The sequence below is a fragment of the Sphaeramia orbicularis genome, chromosome 14 (assembly GCF_902148855.1).
Source record: "Sphaeramia orbicularis chromosome 14, fSphaOr1.1, whole genome shotgun sequence".
Lineage (NCBI taxonomy): Eukaryota > Metazoa > Chordata > Actinopteri > Kurtiformes > Apogonidae > Sphaeramia > Sphaeramia orbicularis.
In genome coordinates, this window is record NC_043970.1 from 23,353,190 (window position 1) to 23,373,661 (window position 20,472).

General features: G+C 39.2%; 1 protein-coding gene across 1 annotated transcript in view; it reads right to left on the reverse strand.

Annotated features, from left to right (window-relative positions):
• Positions 1 to 20,472, reverse strand: part of nlgn2b (neuroligin 2b) — a 69,501-nt gene that overhangs the window by 24,117 nt on the left and 24,912 nt on the right. The window contains exons 2-4 of the mRNA XM_030154311.1: positions 17,466 to 18,216; positions 8,786 to 8,839; positions 4,438 to 4,587 (exon numbers count right to left, since the gene is read on the reverse strand). Coding sequence (XP_030010171.1) covers positions 4,438 to 4,587; positions 8,786 to 8,839; positions 17,466 to 17,982 — 721 coding nt within the window. The 5' untranslated portion in view covers positions 17,983 to 18,216. The remainder of the gene's footprint in view (positions 1 to 4,437; positions 4,588 to 8,785; positions 8,840 to 17,465; positions 18,217 to 20,472) is intronic.

Consider the following 20,472-nt stretch of genomic DNA (forward strand, 5'->3'; position numbering starts at 1 on the left):
TTATCATCACAAACATTCTTTTGTGCGTCAGTCATTCTGAAAATAATTTCCCATACCTTCAGACATTTCAATTTATGTTCTTCCTACAATTATTTAGAAGTCACACACCAATAATATAGCCTTTTTATGTTAAAAGTGGTATTTCTATACATTATGTTTCTGAATTACATTACATATTAATTTCTAAAGGCTTAAGCATCTGAAGTGTAAATATAGCCTCTCCTGTATTCAAACCAATCTTATGTGTAGAGCTGTTTTTTTTCTTCTAAGCCAGATCTATAGTTATCAAATGATAGGGTTCAATTACACAAGGAGGTAGTTACAGCTAAATAGGTTGCCTTTATTTACAAGAAAAAAAAATGCTAGAAAGTGCAGTGCAGAAACGTTTCCAGGAGAAGCGTTTCATCTCTCTTCCTGAGGTGAAAAATGTTCTCTCTCTCCGAGCCCATGACGGTGGGCCTTTCCCCAGAGTTCATTAATTAGTTAATTAGTTAATTAGTCAGAACAGATGGCTATGCAACACAAATCAGAAGGCTCTCTGGGCCTGGAGCAGGAGGAAGGTGGGAGAAGGTGAGCCGAGCAGCAATCTAAAATCTCAACTGTCACCGAACCTCTGAACCAAACTGTGTGCAGCAGACATTTTCTCCTCATTCACCCATTTTATTCCACAACGACAGGGCATATAATAAATTAATAAGAGAACCCAGAAAGTATAGAATTTGCTGGGAATGTACATATGTATGTGTCGCGCTGGGGTGAAAGCATCAGCCGTAAACCCATATGTAAGGGCGCTGTGGTCACACCGCAGGAGTATTTATTTGAATGAATACTTTGCATCACTGCAGATTTAAAAAAGCATTTCTGACGGTTTATTTTTAGCCTGTTCCCATCTCCCCCTTCTGTTTCTTTTTTCCCCTCACTGTCTCTCTATGATTCTCCCTCGCTCATCTGTCTCTATTCCCTGCTCTCTCGTCTTCCCTTATTCCTGACTCCCTATCATTCTCTTAAAGGCGCAGGCATTGTATGAAATGAGGTTGGCATGTGCAAAATTCTGTGTGTGTAAGTACGGCATAATACTAAAAATTTAGAGCATAAAACTGTTAAAAAAAAAAACCACGGCACTCTTATGTTTCTTATTTTGAGTCAAATTCACAGTGTCAGAGAGGACCGCTATTAAAAATTCAGATGGATAGTGCATTATTCATATATATATTTTACACACGGCACACAACCGTGCAGAACACGCACAGTCTTTACACACTGTACTGTATATGCACAAGTGGAAATTAGCGCACACATGGAAACATGCATGTTGATGCCACACAGACATACTAAACACACATACTCACACACACAAGGATAATCGCCTTAGTACAGTAACCCATTTAAAGCATATCTGAACAAGAGAGTGAGAGAGAGAGAGAGAGAGAGAAAGAGAGAGAGAATGAGAGAGAGAGAGAATTCGCCCACATACCAAAATTTTAACAATGTTAAAGGAATCGAGGACACTGCGTCATCCCTCTTAATCACTCAGCGGGATCGCTCTCTCACACCTCTATTTATATGTATTTTGACACTTTAGTATATACGTGGTGCAATATAGATCCTGTACAATGCATGAGTGCTCTTCAGTTATTTCAAACATCAACCCCAGCAACTGTGTGAGTGTGTAAATTGGCAATCTCTAGCTTTGAAGAAACATCTTTAAAAGAAGCAGACAAAGGTACTAGGGAAAAGCCTTTAGATTAGCATGTAATTTGGTAGTGTATGTAACAAACCAGATTGCGAGCTGAACCTCACACTCCACTCTCTAATGGTCACGATTTGTCTGACAGCTGTGAAGACCACATAACAAGCTCAAATTGAGCCGTATAAAGCTGCAGGTTAAGGTCCTTCTTTTACAAACTCTCAGTCTGTCCTTGTGCCTGTGCCTCTCCACTGGCACTGTCAATAGTGGTCTGGATCATGTTACCCTCTATTGCAACTCTTGGACAGCATCCTAAACTACTCCCATTTCTCTGTTTATCATTATTCTGATATGTTGAAACAGGCATGGTGCAATAAACAAGATTTGATTACCCACCCTGGCAACCGCAATGACTGACAAAGATAGCCTGTATGCAAACACCTCCAAAAGTTGACAGTGAATGTAAATACTTGACTCTACAGATTTCCAGCAGTAGTATAAGTTCTGTATGTATACACACACATGCACACACACAACTCGGCCCACACTCACAGGCCATGCAAGCACTGCAAAGCCCCAACAGAATGGACAAATAGAATACCCCTTAATCCAAAAATACACTGAAAGCAACAGACACATTTCAGTTTTGCTTTCAATGGCTGAATGTACACCAAAAGCACTCAGTGCTCTATGGAACCTCTGAAGAAGTGAATCAAACCCTTGCAGCTTTCTTTACAGACGCATTTATTATTACGACAGAAAATAATCTCAGATATTACATTTTCGGCTAAGTGAACACAGTAACTATAAAGGGTACCACTTTGTGCTTAAACATACAATCCCAGCTGCATAGGAATAACTCAACATAGTGTAACAGCATAAATTAGTCACAATGCAACCCCGCTCTATGTCTTTTTAAGTGTTCTCAGTTTCTATATTATCTGGTTATGCCAAATGTACAGGATGCATTCATGTATGTCATGTGCTGCAGCTGTATTCAGTCCCTAATGGGGATAAAAAAAAAGTCCATCACATTAGCCTGGAAAGCAAATCATTCAATGTTAAATAGGCTGTACGTCTGTACTAGATACTAATGGTTTAACACACTGAGGTTTCTTTCATTTTTGTATGGAAAACTATACTATACTATACTATACTATACTATACTATACTGTACTATACTATACTATACTATACTATCATTAACATTATTTGGTTGGAAGATAATTTGCCTTTGTACATATTTTACTTTGGTATATATTACATGTACTGCACATGTACTGTAATCATATACAGTACATGTGTTGTTAACTGAATGTATTTGTTCACTTTCTGAACCCCTAAATCCTCATGAGGGTCTTGGGGTTCACTACTGACATATACAGACGAATGACCATGCACTTGTATATTCAAACCTTTGGGTGATTTTAGGAGGTTTTTTTTTTTTTACTTATTAGGGTGCATGTTTTTGGATGGTGGGAGAAAGCTGGAGTACCTGGCGAGAACCCATGCAGACATGGGGAGAACACGCAAGCATAACACAGAAAGGCACATGTTGACAAACCCAGGACCTTCTTGCTGTGATGTGACAGTGCTGACCCCTGTGCATGGCACCACCATTCCACCCAATAACTGAATAAATTGTCTAAATATAGATTGGTTAGTTTTATGCCTCATCCCTACTAATATGAATATTTTCATGAGCAGATATTTTTTTCCTCAGTATTTTAAAAGAAAATTCTGTCCATATGATAGTTATTTTACAAAATCTCTGTCCAAACACTGCAGAAATGACTATAAACTGATACAAATGCTCAGACAAACCATTGGACTTTACAGTGTAAATACTGTCGATAATATTAGATGTAGCAGACTCAGAGAGTATTCTTGTGTGTTCTTTACATAATGTTAATTTGTCCCTAATGTCAGTTTGATCTGTAGTGCATGGGAAACCTCAGTCATCAGGTTTGATCTACTGCAGGTCATACACTGATTTATAAACCTGGATTTCATGTTTCAGGTGAAGATTTATTACTCAAAGGAATAATAGATGAACAGACATGTGCAAAATGGAGTCTATGTGATTTTCTGTCCACATGGATGAGGCGCCCAAGCATCAAGAAAAATACCCATTTTGCAAAACATCTGCATTAATGTGGATGGGGAATTAATGTTACCCTCAGGCAAATGTGAACCACAGTAGAAAACCCCATTGGGATTAAATGTACAAAAAACAGCCTGCAGATTTAAGCCATCTTTACATTAAAAACCTTCATCACCAAGCTGCAAAACTACATAAAAAAGGACAGTTCTACTCCATCGTTTCCTCTTCTCTGTTAGATTTGGATGTGTGTTTTCTGCTGTATGTTTGTCTTTACCACTATGGTACATGTCTGTGTCCTTGGTAATGTCTCTGGGTCGATATGAAGTTGACAAAGCAGTTTTTTTCAGCAGTGAAGTACAGGTGAGGTGAACTGAATGCACTGTATCTGTAAAGTCAATGTATTTACCCCAACTCTATCACATACAGGTCAATGTAAATGTTGTGATGTACAGATGCTGATGGAACTGCCCTTACAAGTTTTAACTGTTAATAATTAAGGAGCAGCATGTTTAGTTGAACTGGTGTGGACGTCTCCTCCAGAAATTTAAGGAAATATTACTGGACGAGGCTCATGTCTGTGAACATTGAAATCATGCTTATTTGCACGCTAATGTTTGGTACTCTGGATATCACTCAACAAACTTACCGAGCACACCAAGGCGATAGTTCATGGTGACCACGATGACATTTCCATAGGCAGCAAGAACGCTGCCATCGAACATGTTCCCTGAGCCCTCCATGTATGAGCCTCCATGGATGAACAGCATCACTGGCTTCTTACGACGGTCTCGAATATCTACATAAAACAGACAGACCACAATGTTAATCTACAGTAAGAAAACAGTATTTATTTTTTTCATATACATGCCATGCTTTGGTGATAGTTCTAGATTTGTTGTAAAGGTTACTGCAGCAGACTTTGGAGAGAAAAGACCCATGTGTTACACTCTGCACCTCCTGCAGCCAGTGAATCACGAATAAAAGGAAGATACTAAGTATGAAGTATTTTCAGTAGACTGCCTTTAAGTCAGTAACAAGGACTTCATGTCTGCCCCACTGGGCTTATCCTTTATATTTCCCTCTGTGATGTTAGTTTCCCCATCCTGTGTAGTGATGGTACCTTCCCAAACTCTTATTCCCCTCGTATGTGGAGCAAATGGTGCAGCCAGTTCGTATACCCTCCCTGTTATCGTCGTCTTTGTGCCCATCAGTGTGTTGCTATGGTTCACTCTGTCAGCCTGTGGCCCCCCCCGCAACACACACAGTCTCCTGAAACCTCCCCCCCACGCAACGTCTGTGGTATGGTCGAAGTGTCTGAGCGTGGATAAGGCTGAGAGAGCTGCCAGTGCAGCCCAGTTAGGCCGAGCGTCTGCACTGTGCAGGGCCTGTGGATAATTTGTATGAAAGCCAGACCAAGTGGAAACATAAATAACAGCCACAGCATCTGTTTACCCTGATGAGCTTCAGCACTCAGAGATGGAGGAGACAGAGATAGGGGGAGAGAAAGAGAGATAAAAAGGGTAAGACAGAGAGGTAGGGGATGAAAATAGGACAGCATGAGAGAACCGACAGGGGTAGAGACATGGATGGGAGGTTCAAACAAAAAAATATGATAGCAAGGATGAAAAAATATGAAATGTTACAAAGCAAGTCATACATAGCAAGGTACGCTAATGAACACTCAGTTCACACAGGATTCACACCGTATTCGTACAGACACACACACATACACACACACACAAACTCTTGCATAGGCAGCTGCGATGTTGAGTCGCTATGGAAACTGCTTCTCGCTAATAGAACTGCACCAGCCATTCCATTGCACCGACTCACTGAATGCCTGTTGCCTTGGTAACAAATTCTACTCACGTATTTGCACACCCGCCTGCATCACCACCTGAATCTCAGGTTACACATGCACTTGGGTGCGTCACTCACAGTCGCACATACACTCAAGTGAACAGAACGGAAGAATGGCACACATGTAGCCACCGTTTGTGGATCAGACAGACGACATATGTTTAAAAAGAACCTTTTTTCTATCATACACTCAAACACACGTCTCCTTTTTGCCCCTTCTCTGGTGTGTTGTGAACCTCTGCTGATTTCCCAGAGGATATGTAAACAAGTTTAATTATCCCAGCATTACCAGGACAGTATAGAGGAGTGACATATCAGCAGGCAGCCATGAGCCACATTCACAGTGTACTCATGCTGTAAAATGAATCCTCAGAGAAAAGGATCTTCAACATTTTGTCTAATAACCGCCTAGCTCTGAAAGTGACACTCAATGCCTATTTAAATGGGTTAAATAAGATGCTCATTGTTAAATTACCATCAAGTGTAAACATCTGATCTATATTAGATAAAAAGTAAATCCATTAATCATCTGTCATGTAGCAATGTTAACAAAAAGTTGAATTGAAAAAGTCAAAGGCAGGCGCATTTATTTTAGAAGTGTAGAATGCACCTTTTAGGTTTCAAAGATAAATGGGCCTATGTGTCTGTACAGGACAGTAAAATTGTAACAGTTTGCTATTTTTATGATAAAACAGTTGTATTTTTAACATTTAACAGCTTCACTAAGGGTTTGGGAGGATGCCAATTGTTAAAACACAATGTTTTTAAATTGTTTTACCTCAGAGAATAGCTCACAGTGAGATACACCAGGGTTTTAACTATACTTCACAGAAATATATCTAAAAAAAATATGTCAATAAAAGAATTTATTTGAACTGAGGCAAAACAAACTATAATCCTACACTACTATGTGTAAATTAGTGAATGAAAAGTTAAAGTATTAGTCGTATTTTTTATTTTTTTTTTTAAGTTCAGGTTTAGTGATAATGTTACATTGTGAATGAAAGGACAAAAGCCACCAAAAACTCTGAAATATTTGTAGAGCTCAATAAAGGGTTAGGAGAAACCCTTAAAAACTAAATGGACATAAAATTCCATTTGCTTTGGAATGGAAGAGAAAAAGCTCATGCATGCCTACAATGCCTTAATGAAAGGTGGGTGGCAAAAGGTCCAAGTGGGCTAAAACAAAAATGTCCTGCATTCCATTTTGTCACTTAAGACTTCATTCTAATATTTAGAGACTTTCATTAGACAAGGCCAAAAAGGACTTATATCAGTAATATTCTGATGCAAATATGATGTGCACTACCATAAAGCTGCATTCATGGCAGATTGAAAATGCATGCAAGTAGTGTTTAGTGGTATTACAGATATTCTATCCTCTAATAATAACATGATATAACATTATCACCATTGAGATGATTACACCTTTCTATGAACCATAATTTAATGACCTGAAAGCAACAGAAATGAATGTACACTAATGTGAGGTTAAGGTACCTAGAGGTAAATTTATTTCACATGCATTCTGTCACCTTTTTTATACTGTGTGCATCTCCATGGTCCCCCCTACAATGGTGACCATGATTGGAGGGGCCTCTGCTCTAACAGAGAGGTGATAGGGTTGAGGGGTCGCAGGGTGAAACCGGTTCTCTCAGCCCAAATCCAAGTCCTATATGGCTAACAAGGAGCTCACTGTCTGCCTCCAAAACACTGGCACATTATTCACTCCTCTTCGTTCTACCTAATTTAATACTTTCTCCTCAGTATTCTCCTCTCCTAACACCCCATCTTAATGTAATATCCTACCACCCAATAGGAGCTACCTCCTTTCTACTTTTCCATTCCTCTGGTCGTCTCTCATTCATTCTCTTATGGAAATAGAGATTGATTTGGGCGTAAAAGTTTTAACCTGACTCAGCTGAATATTCCCGTACCCAAACCCACATTCGAGCAATGCAGTTTTTCTCCAAGCCAACTTGCAAATAACTTTCAAAAATAAGATGCTAATAATAGTATTTTTCCACAGCGTTTTAGTACTTGTGTCCGATCCATACCTGAGCAATTACATGAGGAATTCAGCCCTACCCCGGCCCTTCTGATCCAGTCGAGATCCATCAGGTGTCGGCATAAATGTCAAGCTCTACCAGTCTTCTACTCATCCGCCCTCTCACTCTGTCTTTCTCCACATCTCTCTCACTTTCAAAGCTCTATAAATGTCATTTCATCATGCACTTGTCTTCATTATGACTATTTTTCCCTTCTCTCCCCCTCATTGCCCTCCCCGGTACTCTCTCTGAGCTCAGCTTTTTCCTTTCTTTCATCTCTATTCTATCATTCTGCTGCTCTCCTCGACAATCCTGCATGAATCCTTCCTTCTGTTTTCACCGTTAAGAAACCACACAATTGGATTAGCTACATCTGTCTCTTTTTAAACCATAGCAATTAGAGATGCAAGGAAGAGAGAATTCAATACTCAAATAGCACAGAACCTAAAAACACACACACACTGGCACAAATTAGAGCACATGCACTCAAGACACAGATTTGCACATTCTCGAGTAGACACATGCTCAAATGGAAATGTAATACATGGGGCTACAGTATGTAATATACAGTAAGTCTGGGTACAGAAGCCTGCATGGATTTTAGCTGCATTGGTGAAGAATATTAGAAGCATCTCCATTTGACTGCAGTGGACTTGAGAATATTCAGTAATGGCAGGTATTAAACTCAGCACTATCTGAGTGTTTTTTACCTTTAAGAATGAAGGATCAGAGAGAAGGCCAATAAAATCAGAAAGTGCAATTTGGCAGCCCATTTCATTTATGTGAGGGGGGAAAAAGACTTAAGTGTAAGAATAAAAGTGAAGGTGAAAAAAGAAAATTGATTTTTAGCGATGCATTACATTTGATATTCAGGCTAACAGTGAATGGTTGATCAACCACCCAGCGAGTCAAGTCAAATACAGTAGCTTCCTGTACAAGGACTCAAAAAAACATAGGTTGGAGTGAATGGGTATTTCATACGCATTTGAGTTCAGTGGGAACATGTGAGAATGAGTGTCAAATATGTCATTAACGTCAAGCACAAAGGATCTGAAAAGTAAGAGATTGAACATGCAATTAAAATACCTTCATCCCTTGGTCTGTTCAGTGAAGACTCGTCTTGCTTTTTTGTAAGCGGACCTATGATTCAGAAAAAAAATGACAAAATTCAAGAGATGTCATTAGCAGAGAACAGAAAAAAAAGGGAAAAAAAAAGCCTGAAAGATTGTGAGATATTTTGTGAAGCTGAAGACAAAATGTTTACAAGGACTGAACATTGTTTCCTGGAAAGATAACCTCCAACTCATCTGTTTTAACTGCTTAAGATCTAGTCACGGACTGCCTTGTAAATGACCCCAGAGGCCACTTCTCTTCAACCCTTCTACCAATCAGCTCTGACACACTGCTGCTTTGTAAAGAAAAATCAATGAGCAGAATCAAGCCATCACTCTGTTTGGTCAGGTAAAGGGAAGGAATAGCAAGATACCGCTTCCAACTCAGGACATCGTTGCAGTCCTAAAGTAAGAGTGTCTGCACAGTTTGGAGAGAAAACAACTCAGATCCACATCCACAACCCAGATCCCATGATAACACAGGTATACAAAACCTGTGAGTATTCAGGCTTTTTCCTACCAAATTAGCAGAGACAAAGCTGTTTGCGATATTTACGCTGCCTGCAAAAGCTTGTGACAGAATTCCCCTCACCAAGGTCAAAGAGGAGCCCCGCATTAAGCTTTAATGGTAACGCCAGTTAAACGCTCCATAGGGCACAGCCAATAAAAAGCATTTATCACAGTGACCAAGCAACGCCCTGGTGTGTCAACCTCTGTACGTCTTAACTGATAAGGATCCCATTAATTTGTTTTTTCTTGGTTTCTGTCAGTGAAGCTTTCCATCAGCCTGCAATTACCTCTACGTTTTGTGTCTTTCTCAGTCACTGTCTACTGTCAAGGAAGTCATTAAAACATGCTCACGTTCACATGCACTCACAGCCTCACACACATTTAACAAACACACGCCACGCAAAGCATGTTAACAGCATCCTTATCATCTGTTGCTGTCTTTCTCATACCCACCCAGCAGCATATTCTCGGCTCTGCGGTGGGGAGGCATTGCAGGCTCCTGTTTTAAAGAATACTCTACATTAGGTTGCCAAGGGGTTTATCACTCTGCAAGTGTGCTGCTGACATGCCTGTTTCTCACATTCTACTGGAAACCTCACAGTGAAGTAATGCCACGTAGCTCATTACACAGTGCACTGCGTCTATTGACAAAGAAGACACCATGGTGTTGTAATGGTGCATTTCACCCATGTCTCTGTATGAATATGGGTTCCCGATATAAAACGTTTATCTTCCATCTAAATGGAAAAGGGTCGATGCTGAATAGATTTGCTGCATCCTCCCAGTACCACCATGCAGACGCCTGATCCAGAGAGCACTTCCTGCCATAGTGGTAGATGGTGCAATAGTTGATGTTGGGCTGGGTGGGTAATACAGACCAGACAGGTAGACAGACCGGTAATGGACAGAAAGGCACATTAGTCCTCCGCCTGCTCAGCAATTCCCCATTACTTAGCACCGCTCTAAAACCACACCTCGCTGCCTAATGGAGACTTCTCTGATTTCATTTGCGCTCTATTGTCTAATAAAGAGCTGAAACTATATGCATTGTAACGGACTTCCAGACTTCCACTAAAGGATCTACAAGAGCACTGTACCAAAACAGGCAATAAGATACAAATGTGATAGAAAAATGAAACTGAGATGATAACTCTAGGCCCACACAGTCATCACAATTTCTGGGGGCCCAAGGTGACATATTGTTTTGTCAAACTAATGGTCCAAAAAACAGAAATACTTAATTTACTTAACGATATATAAAATGGAACACTGTGTTAGATAATGCAGAGCAAGTCACGCTTGCAAAGTTGGAAGGCACGAGGTATTTTAATTTATGCTTCACATTCACTTGCTCATTCAGCAGCTGTGTGGCTACGGCTGAATTGTCCAATCATTCTAATGCAGGTATAAGGAGGTTGGCTATTAGAACGTGAAACTAGGGCTGTGTGCATATGCCAAAGCAGCTAAATATCTATTCTTTTTTTCAGTGTTATGGATTTTTTTCTTTCTTCAAGCCAAGACAAAACATGTCTGAAAAACTGTTTTGCTAAATGGAACCATACACTGTGAAGTCTATGAGCCATATCCACAAAGAACAACAATACAACAGCTGAGTGTCAATGCACATTATTAAATAATACAACAAATGAAACAAAATAAATTACCACTGTTAGGAAATAAATGGGGAAGCATATTCACAAATAATGTGTCATGACAAACAGGTACTATTGAGTGAATAGGCACCAGTCTTATTTTTGTGATTTAAGCATTTTTTAAATTGTTAACAATACAAAAAAAAACCTTGATTCTTTCAGTGAATGTTATATATTGGTGAGTCTTATCTGAAATATATCACAAATTGTTGATATAGTCATGCTAAATCTCTTTACTGCCCCCCACTTTTAAATATTTCTGTTATTGCTGACTGAGTTAGTATTATAAATATGAAGTTGTTCAAGGAATCATTGCTAAAAGCTATCTTTGAAAGGTCCACCAAAGAGAAAAAGAATATATCTGCAAAATGTGACGATGTGACTATCTGCTATAAATGGTAAACTCCTTCACAAAAGTGTCTCAGTCTAAAATGCTGAAGAGTAAGATCAAACATGGCTGTATTTAGGTCTCTTCTTTTAACATTAATACAAAATTAGTTTCCTTTTCAGTATTTGTCTTTAAAGAGACACTTTACTCAACAAAAAAAATGAGGACATTGCCAAATGAGGACATGTGCCAAGACTCCTGCTGGTGGGACATCATGTGATGTAATGGGGCAGTGGTCAATGAAAATCACTGGCCTATACGGGAACATTTAACTTGGGCTGTCCCAGTCCTGTTTGACCTAATGCAGCTCTATCTCTCACTCAACAGCATTTCTGTTCGGTTCACTGAGCTAGTGGCCAGAGCGCAAGCTGTCTCACGTCCCTCTCCATTTCCTCAGTGCAGTAAACGGAATAAAGCTGCAGTATGTCATGTCTGTGGCGGCTTGTCTGCTTGACAAGGTGTCAGACACAGCTTCGGTTGAACCCCCTACACCCAGGCAGCAGCTTCCAGCACATGCATGGCTATCCCTCTGCTCTCCATCTCTTCCACTGTGCCCCCAGCCTCTAGCTCCATCCTTGCCTCCACTATCCTGCCTCCTGAAATATGGTTTTTAATAAAGAGCACAGTAAATGGCTGCTCCAGCTGCAATAAAAATGAAGGATCTTGGGCCCTTAGCCGAGGAGTGTCTTGAGGAAAAAGGAATGCAGTCTTCTTGCCTTGCAGCCTGGTCACACAGGAGAATCGAACAGTAAAGAAGGAAAAAGGGAGCATGAGAGAGATAAAGGGGGAGTGTAAAACTCACAGTTCAATCTAGGGGACATTTGTTTTATTTACTTTATTCTATGTAGTTATTTGAATTTCATTTGAGCTGAAGAAGTAGCGGGATACATCGTGGCCTGGTAAGGAAGGGCACTGAGCTCATTTGCATTCACAACAGTGACCCCTTCTACCACCATCTGCATAAAGATGGAGGAGAGAGGAGAGGAGAAGAGGCAGGAAGGGATTCACTGAGGAGGGGTGAACAGATGCAGGGAGAAAAGAGAACTGTGACGTTTCTTTGTCTAAAGAATAACGCAAAGAACATGTTCTATGAGAGCAGTTGTCAGTCAAAAATAGTATAGCAGATAGGGACATGACTTAATGTGGAGTAAAAAAAGATAATACATGACATTGTATTCTGTGGATTAAATGTGTCAAAATCAAGTCCTGTAAGCCAGAGACTGTGATCCCGGATACTTATACTATATCTGTGCTACTGATTCATTTTTTGCTCACCTATCTATATACATCCACTGTGAGTGGGAAAGCAACTCCCCCACTGCAAAACTCAGCAGAACACCACACTAACACAAAAATACTTGACCAACACTTGGTGAGTTCACAAGCAAACATTTGAGCGAAAAACCTTTTGTTTAACTGAAAAAAAAAAGAAAACATATTGATGCTGAGCAGTACACTCTTGAAGATATTTTAGAAAATTACAAATTGGATCTCAGGCAACAGAAATGTCCTGAGGTTTAATATGTGTGTGCATTTGGGATGAGAAAAGACCCGTGGTGATGCAAACCCTCCACACAAAGCTGCAGCTATGGGAGATATACAGCTATTCAAAGCAGGTACAATCTGACATTATTACACTTCTAGTGCCATGTAAACAATCTGGGGGGCTGTAACAAGTTATATATGAAAAATGTAGTGTTTGGATTCAGAGGCGCTTTTGCAATCCTTCAGTCTGTATTTCTCTCTCATACACAAGGCAAAACACATCCTTAGGGACAGTATCAGCCTTGTATAAGCAGTGACCCCTGACAATAAGTGACAGATTCTGACAAGCAGACAGGCTACATGTGAAATCAGTCTCACTCATTTGCACACATTTTCCCCTGAGAATAACACAGGACACTCTACACCATCCTAGTGAGTATGTGGCACATCTACTGTAATGCACACCGACATAGATCTTTACATGTATCTTCCTGTTTCCTGTGTCACAAGTAGATAAACCCCCTGGCCAGAGGTGTTTTTCAAGAGATTACCTTCTCTTTTAAACATACTAAACACTTAACATTCAGCAGATGTTATACATGTATATTATATATAAATAATTCTCTCATGACCTAGAATATTTTTTTACTGTTTTCTAGAAATTTGTTAATCCAACTAAGTGGATTACAGCTTTAGAGTCGGTGCTAAACTCATACAGCATCTGCAACAATGGTGTTTGTTTGGAAGATTGCACACCACTCTACACTAATCTAGAGTTAGATGTAATTTATGGGCAGTAGTAATGTGTTGGCTCCGTAGGCAACTCTCAGGTGAGCCTATTAATTATAGTTTTCAACATTTTTTTTTTTTTTTTATCATTAGCCTTGCTTACTATCATCAGTAGCATATGTTTTGCGTCCACAGTTCGACTTTGATGCTGTGTTCTTTTACCTGCCCATCTGCCTTCTCAAATGCTCTCCACATGATCATTAATGCAAGAAGTATACCAAAATAGCTCTTGAAGAGATGGAGGTTTTGCCTTATAGTGATCTTCATTTTTTTTTTTTACTAATTTCAACCCTAGAGACAGGGATGTCCTTGGCAGTATATTGTATTTTGCTAGTTCCCAATAAAGATGCCAAACTAACATTAGTCTCCTTCGCCTATCCACAGTAACTAAGAAATGCACAGTAACATCTATATCACACAATATAAAAGTCATCTTTCCACATAAAGCTGGAAAAAGGCATGTCCTCTTTTCAAAAGTTAAGTAAAAACATGCTAGTGACAGTTCTATTATGTAGTTTAACACAAAAATCTAGATCTGAAGCCTTGATAAAGTAAGAAGTAGCATGGAGGTTTTATAAATATTGTGTTAACACCAGTGTTTCTCTCACAAGTCATTAACAGTCCAGTGTGTAGGGGATTCATTTGGTGAAATGGAATATAATCTTCATAATTATAGTTTCATTGGTGTATCATCGCTTGAAAATAAGAATTGTTTTGTTTTTATCACCTCAAAATGAACACTTATCTGCTTGCATCTCAGAGTTGCATCACCATGTTTCTACAGAAGCTCACAATGTGAAAACCAAACAGTGACTCTAGAAAACACTTTTGTGTTTTTAAGAAATTTAGCTTCATGCACGGAAGGGGAGGGTTATTTAGCTGGTAGCAACTTACAACCTTTGATGTCATTAAATGCTACACTTTTGATTTTAAAATGGTAACAGTATGCATTAGTTTAGTTTTCTGTAAAGATTAAAACTATGGTGTTCTTCATACATGTACGAAATGAATTCACAGAAGCAGATCATGGTTTTTCAAACAATAGTCTGTTAATAAAAATATAATACTCAAAGCAGGGATGTAAGGATTAGACAGTTTGGTGCTACAATTATCATCAGAGAAATAATCTTGGTTTGACGATTACGATTATTTTGCAGGGGTTTTATATGTGGGGGTGTGGTCGATGTTGTGCATACCTCACAATGTATACACGCAGACCCTGGGGTCTAGATAAGGGGGGATAAACATGACAAATTCGTGGGGCCCAACATTTGTGGGGGACCCATAGAGCAGTGGAGAGGGTCCAGTGCATACAGGCTAGAAGTTGTGAAAATTTTGTGCAAGATCTGCTGTGTAAGAGAAGTATAGAAGTCGGGAGTTGAAAGAATGTTAAGTTTCAGTTTTGTTTCACACTAGCATAAGTGATGTTACATACACAACATTTACCTTTCATGGGGCCCACAATTAGTAGCGGCGCCCCTGTGCAGACCATATGACTGTACGTCCCTTTGCAAAATGAATCTTAACAAGCGTTAGTAATTCCTCTACGTCTCCCGCTGTTGTGAAGCTCATTTACCTTTTCCCTTCCATGTGAAACTTTGCAAACTTTCATTTGAGGGGGCAGGATGTCTGTTTGAGGGGGCAGTTCCCCCTCTTGCCCCCTCCCAGAACCGAGCCCGCTCTACATGCACATCAGACTATTTTATGCAATTTGCCTTGTGATCAAACAGAGCGTGTTTACTACATTAATTCACAAGTTAACCCTCCTGAATCTTGTATGATGGTCTGAACTGCTGGAGAAGAACCGCCTTACTCTACCAAAGCTATGCAGCCAGATTGTTGTGAATGGAATGCGCAATGGTAGCCTGAAGCTGCGTAAATGACGGTAGTGAATGCAAATTCTATGGAAATGAAAGTGAGTCCACATCGAAAATATATTTGCGGTCAAGACAATTCATAAATATGTCCGCCCCCTGAGACAGATGGTCAGCTTGTTCCGTCTCTGTCAGTTTCACTCATGGAATGTTGAATGCAATGCTTCTGTAACGTTGCTTTCGTTCCCTGCGGGAAGTGCATATTGGCGTGTCTTTGGTTCCACTCTTAATTTACTGTACTTTATTAGTGGGTTTTTGGCAGCTTTGACAATTAATTTACCATTACGTTTAAAACAGTGGTGTAGTCCAGGGTATACAGCAGTATACCAAGTATACCTACTTATTTTTCAGTCAATATTGAGTATACCCACTTCTAAACCCCCCTAATGTGCACCATTCAGTAGTATCTGAGCCAAGTTGCTCACTTTTTCTCCTAGGATGGTGAAGCCATGACCCGCCCTACTCTTCCTCTAATTGGCTAGTACTTGGTACCTTCACTAATCAGACTGGTTAACTTTAGGCATAAGGTCTGATGAGCCAATCAGAAGCAGAGTAGGACAGGTCATGCCGAGAACAATATTGCTAACTTAGCGCCAGAGCTAGGGTTCTGCTTAGTGCTGGCCACTTCTGGAACCTGATTGGACACCTCAGGGGCCAGTGCTACCCCAGTTGATTGACAGGTCACCGCTCGTCTCGTTGAAAGATGCGCGATTATTGGAAATGCGAATGAGAAAGGCAGAATAAATGTCTTTGAAGTGAGTGACACATCGAGAGAACCTATGTTCATGGAATACATAATTCTGAGGTAAGTTTTAAGGTGGTTTCAGAATGAGTCACTGTTTTAAACTACTGTCCGTGTGACTGCACATTTAGAGGAGAGATTTTGTCACCAATAGTTCAACTGTGTGAGTAAGCTAACGTTATGAAAGGCTAATGTTATGAAAGGCTAATGTTATCCTATGTTTGCCTCATGTTGAATACATTTACAGTCATGCAGCTGCTTGTGTGACCAGTAAAACCTACAAACTGCTCCTGATCAAGTCATGATAATTTTATAATAGTGAGCAAATACTATTGATGGTTTTTTGGGTAAACTAAATAGAGCAGTCTTATATATCAGTTTCTAAAACGGCATTTTTCTGGACTACTTAAAAAAAAAAGGGCAAAAATTGAGAGTATACCCACTTCTCCAGGGACCACTACACCACTGGTTTAAAATCGAGATTAATCATAACACCATGACATCGTTACAACCCTAGCTCAAAGTAGAGTGTAATGAGACAATAAGTAAAATTACAGTAAGAGCAGTCACAGTACAGTACTTAATTGCAGAATGAAGAACGTGAATAGTTTTTAGATGAATGATGAGTGATAAGTTTCAAGGCTTGTCCACATGCCAGCCTGAAACCATATGCCAATCAGTCACTCAGAGACATTCACTGTCATCACACTGGCTGTGTGCTCTACCTAAAATAACAGCTATAAATCTGTTGCTCAGATGTCTGCTGTTTACATCAGTGGGTCACTGCAGTCCCACACTATGTATTTTCTAAAGACATGGTGTAAGTTTTATTTATGGCTTGAACCAATTATGTTAAGTGAGGTAGCATTTAGCACAGTGTTGTGGCTGGCCTCTTATTAGCTAACAGTGGCTAATTAATTAAACGTGTTCTGTTAAGGCTTTAAGTATTTAATAAAATGTTAACATAGGTAATAAAAACCCTCAGTGCTTTACATAGTATTAGCACAGAAAGGATTGCAACAGTAACTATGTACGTCAATAAAACCATTAAACTAATGCTAAATTGGAATGCAATAATAATTAAAGGTTATTACATCATATATGTCTGATCTCCTGGAGGTCATTTAGCTCACAACAGGTACTCTTCTTCCTCTGAACATAATCCTGATCCAAAACTATTTAGCGATGAAGAATTCTCTGCCAATTATACTCACCATCTTCAGTGGGTACATAAATATTGAGGTAAAGGCAATCCTCGCTCTGGTTCTGAACATAAGTTGCTGCAGCATCCAGATTGTCTGTGAACCACACCGGCAGCATGATCTCAGGTAACACCCCATGGACATTCTGGGGACACACAGGTGCAAAATTGGTAGCGTTTCGTGTCTCTTGCCAAGAGCCAGGAGCTTCCGGAGGCTGGAAGCGGCGCTCGCCGATTGGCGCCGTAGCATATGGCACACCTAAGTACTGCTCCACCGGGCCCAGGATGTCATTGCTAAGCTCCTTCCTGATACCACGAATCTTTCCATAGCCTGTGGTCACTATGGGGTGTTTCAGGTCAACCCGCTGACATGAGGAAAGGGTCAGGTGAAGGACTAGTCCCAAGAGCCACACCAGACATTGATTGGCAACCTGTTGAGAAGTATGGTGACGCTTCCCACCATAGCCTTGGTGGCTGGCAGCATTCAGAGGAAAAAACAACATGTCCAAAATAAAGGCTCTTTTAGTCATATCAATAAGACTACAGATGGGTGAAGAGAAGGATCATTAATTCAGTGACTTATAGGGGTAAAAGAAGACAAAAAGAGGATTTGTGGCAGGGGACAGGTGAACTGTTTCCCTATTGTGACATGGTGAGGCTGTAGGATAGGTCGCATTCTCAGGTAGACTGTGTGGTCTCATCCGTCTTCTTCTTCTTCGGAACTCCTGATGGGCCCGCGGCTGCAGTCAGGAATCCAATTACACCTGGAAGATACAGACAGGTTGCAGGTTTGAGTCTTTGTTATGTGACAAGATGGGCTCTTTAGGTGCAGTCAGTGTGTTTAAAAAGACACAAGAGGATAAAGTGGGTAAACTGCCCACAGTGGGCCTCAGATGTCAGACGTTATGCTGCATGTACTGTAAATGACTGGGGATGCGCCAATTTAACTTTTTTTTTTTTTTTACCAATAACAACAGTAGTGTTTAATCAACACGTCCACATGGGTAATATTTCCAGAGTAGAACTAGTGAAATCTTAATAAAGGTGAATCACTAATGAAAAAAAAAACAAAAACAAAAACAAAAAAAAAAAAAAAAAATATATATATATATATATATATATATATATATATATATATATATATATATATATATATATATATATATGTTAAAAGAACTAGTTGGCTTTAGTTTCCATGATACAGTATTTGGTCAAAAATCATGAATTAATGAGGGAATGGGTATTACTCATGAAACATAAAACATAAAATAAATAAATAAATGTAAATATGCGTATGTATTTATGTAATGAAGCTTTATAATAGGCCTATATCTCAAAAACATTAGCCAACCAACACTTTTGTCATTTGTTTTCCTATTCATTTTATCAAAGTATGCGATTTTTAGCACATTTTTTTTCTGATGAAAAAATTGTAGACCACTGCAATCTGCATATCTCACTGTATGGAAGATCTGAGTCCTTTTATGTGAGAAGCAATATTCATTTGAGGAATTGCTTTCTAATATTGTTGAACAAAATGTAAAACAATCACACACCAGAAACTAAAGTGTAGTGTGTGACTTTATTTCTTTAGGATTTATTTTGTACCATGCTGAAGTAATTTAAGAAGCTCTTTAATTCCTGGTCATTAGATTTTATATGTTGGAATGTTGTTGTTTTTTTTTTTTTTTCCTGTATGTAGAATAACAGAACTGAAATGAATAGATTGACACCTAGATGTGAAACACTCTCGCTCAGATCTGATCCAGCTGTTTGGGTCAGAAACAGACTGATATCCAGCTTTTACCTATTATACTGTAGCTATAATTTGATGTATACCACAACAGCTCCCATTAAGAAACAATAGCATTTTCATGGGGTAGACATATTATTGAAAATGACACTTTGAAAACAGGACAGGGAAGCATATTATATGTATGAATGATCAAGTGATGACCTATTTAAAATTAAGTATAGAATGTTCGCATACAAGTTTTTGTAAACCTGAAATAATTAGATTGACTGAAGTGTTATGTGCAACAGCTGATTTAAGAGACATATGGATGGATGCCCCCCCGTGCCCCCCACCCTACTGCATCTTTACAGACTGGAACTACATCTGCAAATGGACATCCATCAGTCCTGGTGCATCTATAGCCTGTCCGTCCATGGGAGTGGATCTCTCCTTCACTGTGGTTCTCTCTGAGGTTTCTCTTTTCCCACTTGGTTTTTTGGAGTTTTTCCTTACCGAGAAGGAAGGTCTAAGGACGACGGATGCCCAGGACATTAATCCATTCCCTTCTTCAACTGTTTTTCTGACTGTTGTTTGTTTTCATATCCAACTAATTCTGTAAAGCCCTGTTTTTGTTTTTTTTTTGTTTGTTTGTTTTTTTTATGTTTTTATGTTATATACCTGTTGTGAAGCACATTGAGTATGCCTTGTGCATGAAATGTGCTCTATAAATAAAGTTGAATTGAATTGAATATGGACTTATCATATACATAGATGTATCTGTTTATAGTCTGTAGTTGTTTATTGTAACTATATGTTCACATAAAATTTCCTTGTGCGGTAGGCTTTTTTTTAATAATTGAAATGCATTAACATTTTTCTATTTTTCTATACTATCTACTCACTTAAATTGATATAAATAAATGTGTTCATCTTTTTTTTTTTTTTTTTTCAATTCACTTGTGCCAAGCTCCAAAAATATCAATAACTTGCAAGTAATAGAGAAAAGAACAAGTGACCAAGGTTACGGTGAGTAATCTCAACCCTCACGTGTACAATTCAAAATACGACACATGTTCTCGCCATTCATTTTTTTATGTTTTGGATAATTATACTTGGATTTTTATCAAAAGAACACTTGTCTTTTCATTAACATCACTCCAAAGAAAACACAAAACGCATAAAAGCAAGTACGCATATCATTCTGAGGAGGAGTGAACAAGCAAAACCCCATGGCCCTGCACCCTTTTCAGTGTCAGAGTTAGCCTTTCCCTCTCAACTCAGTTCA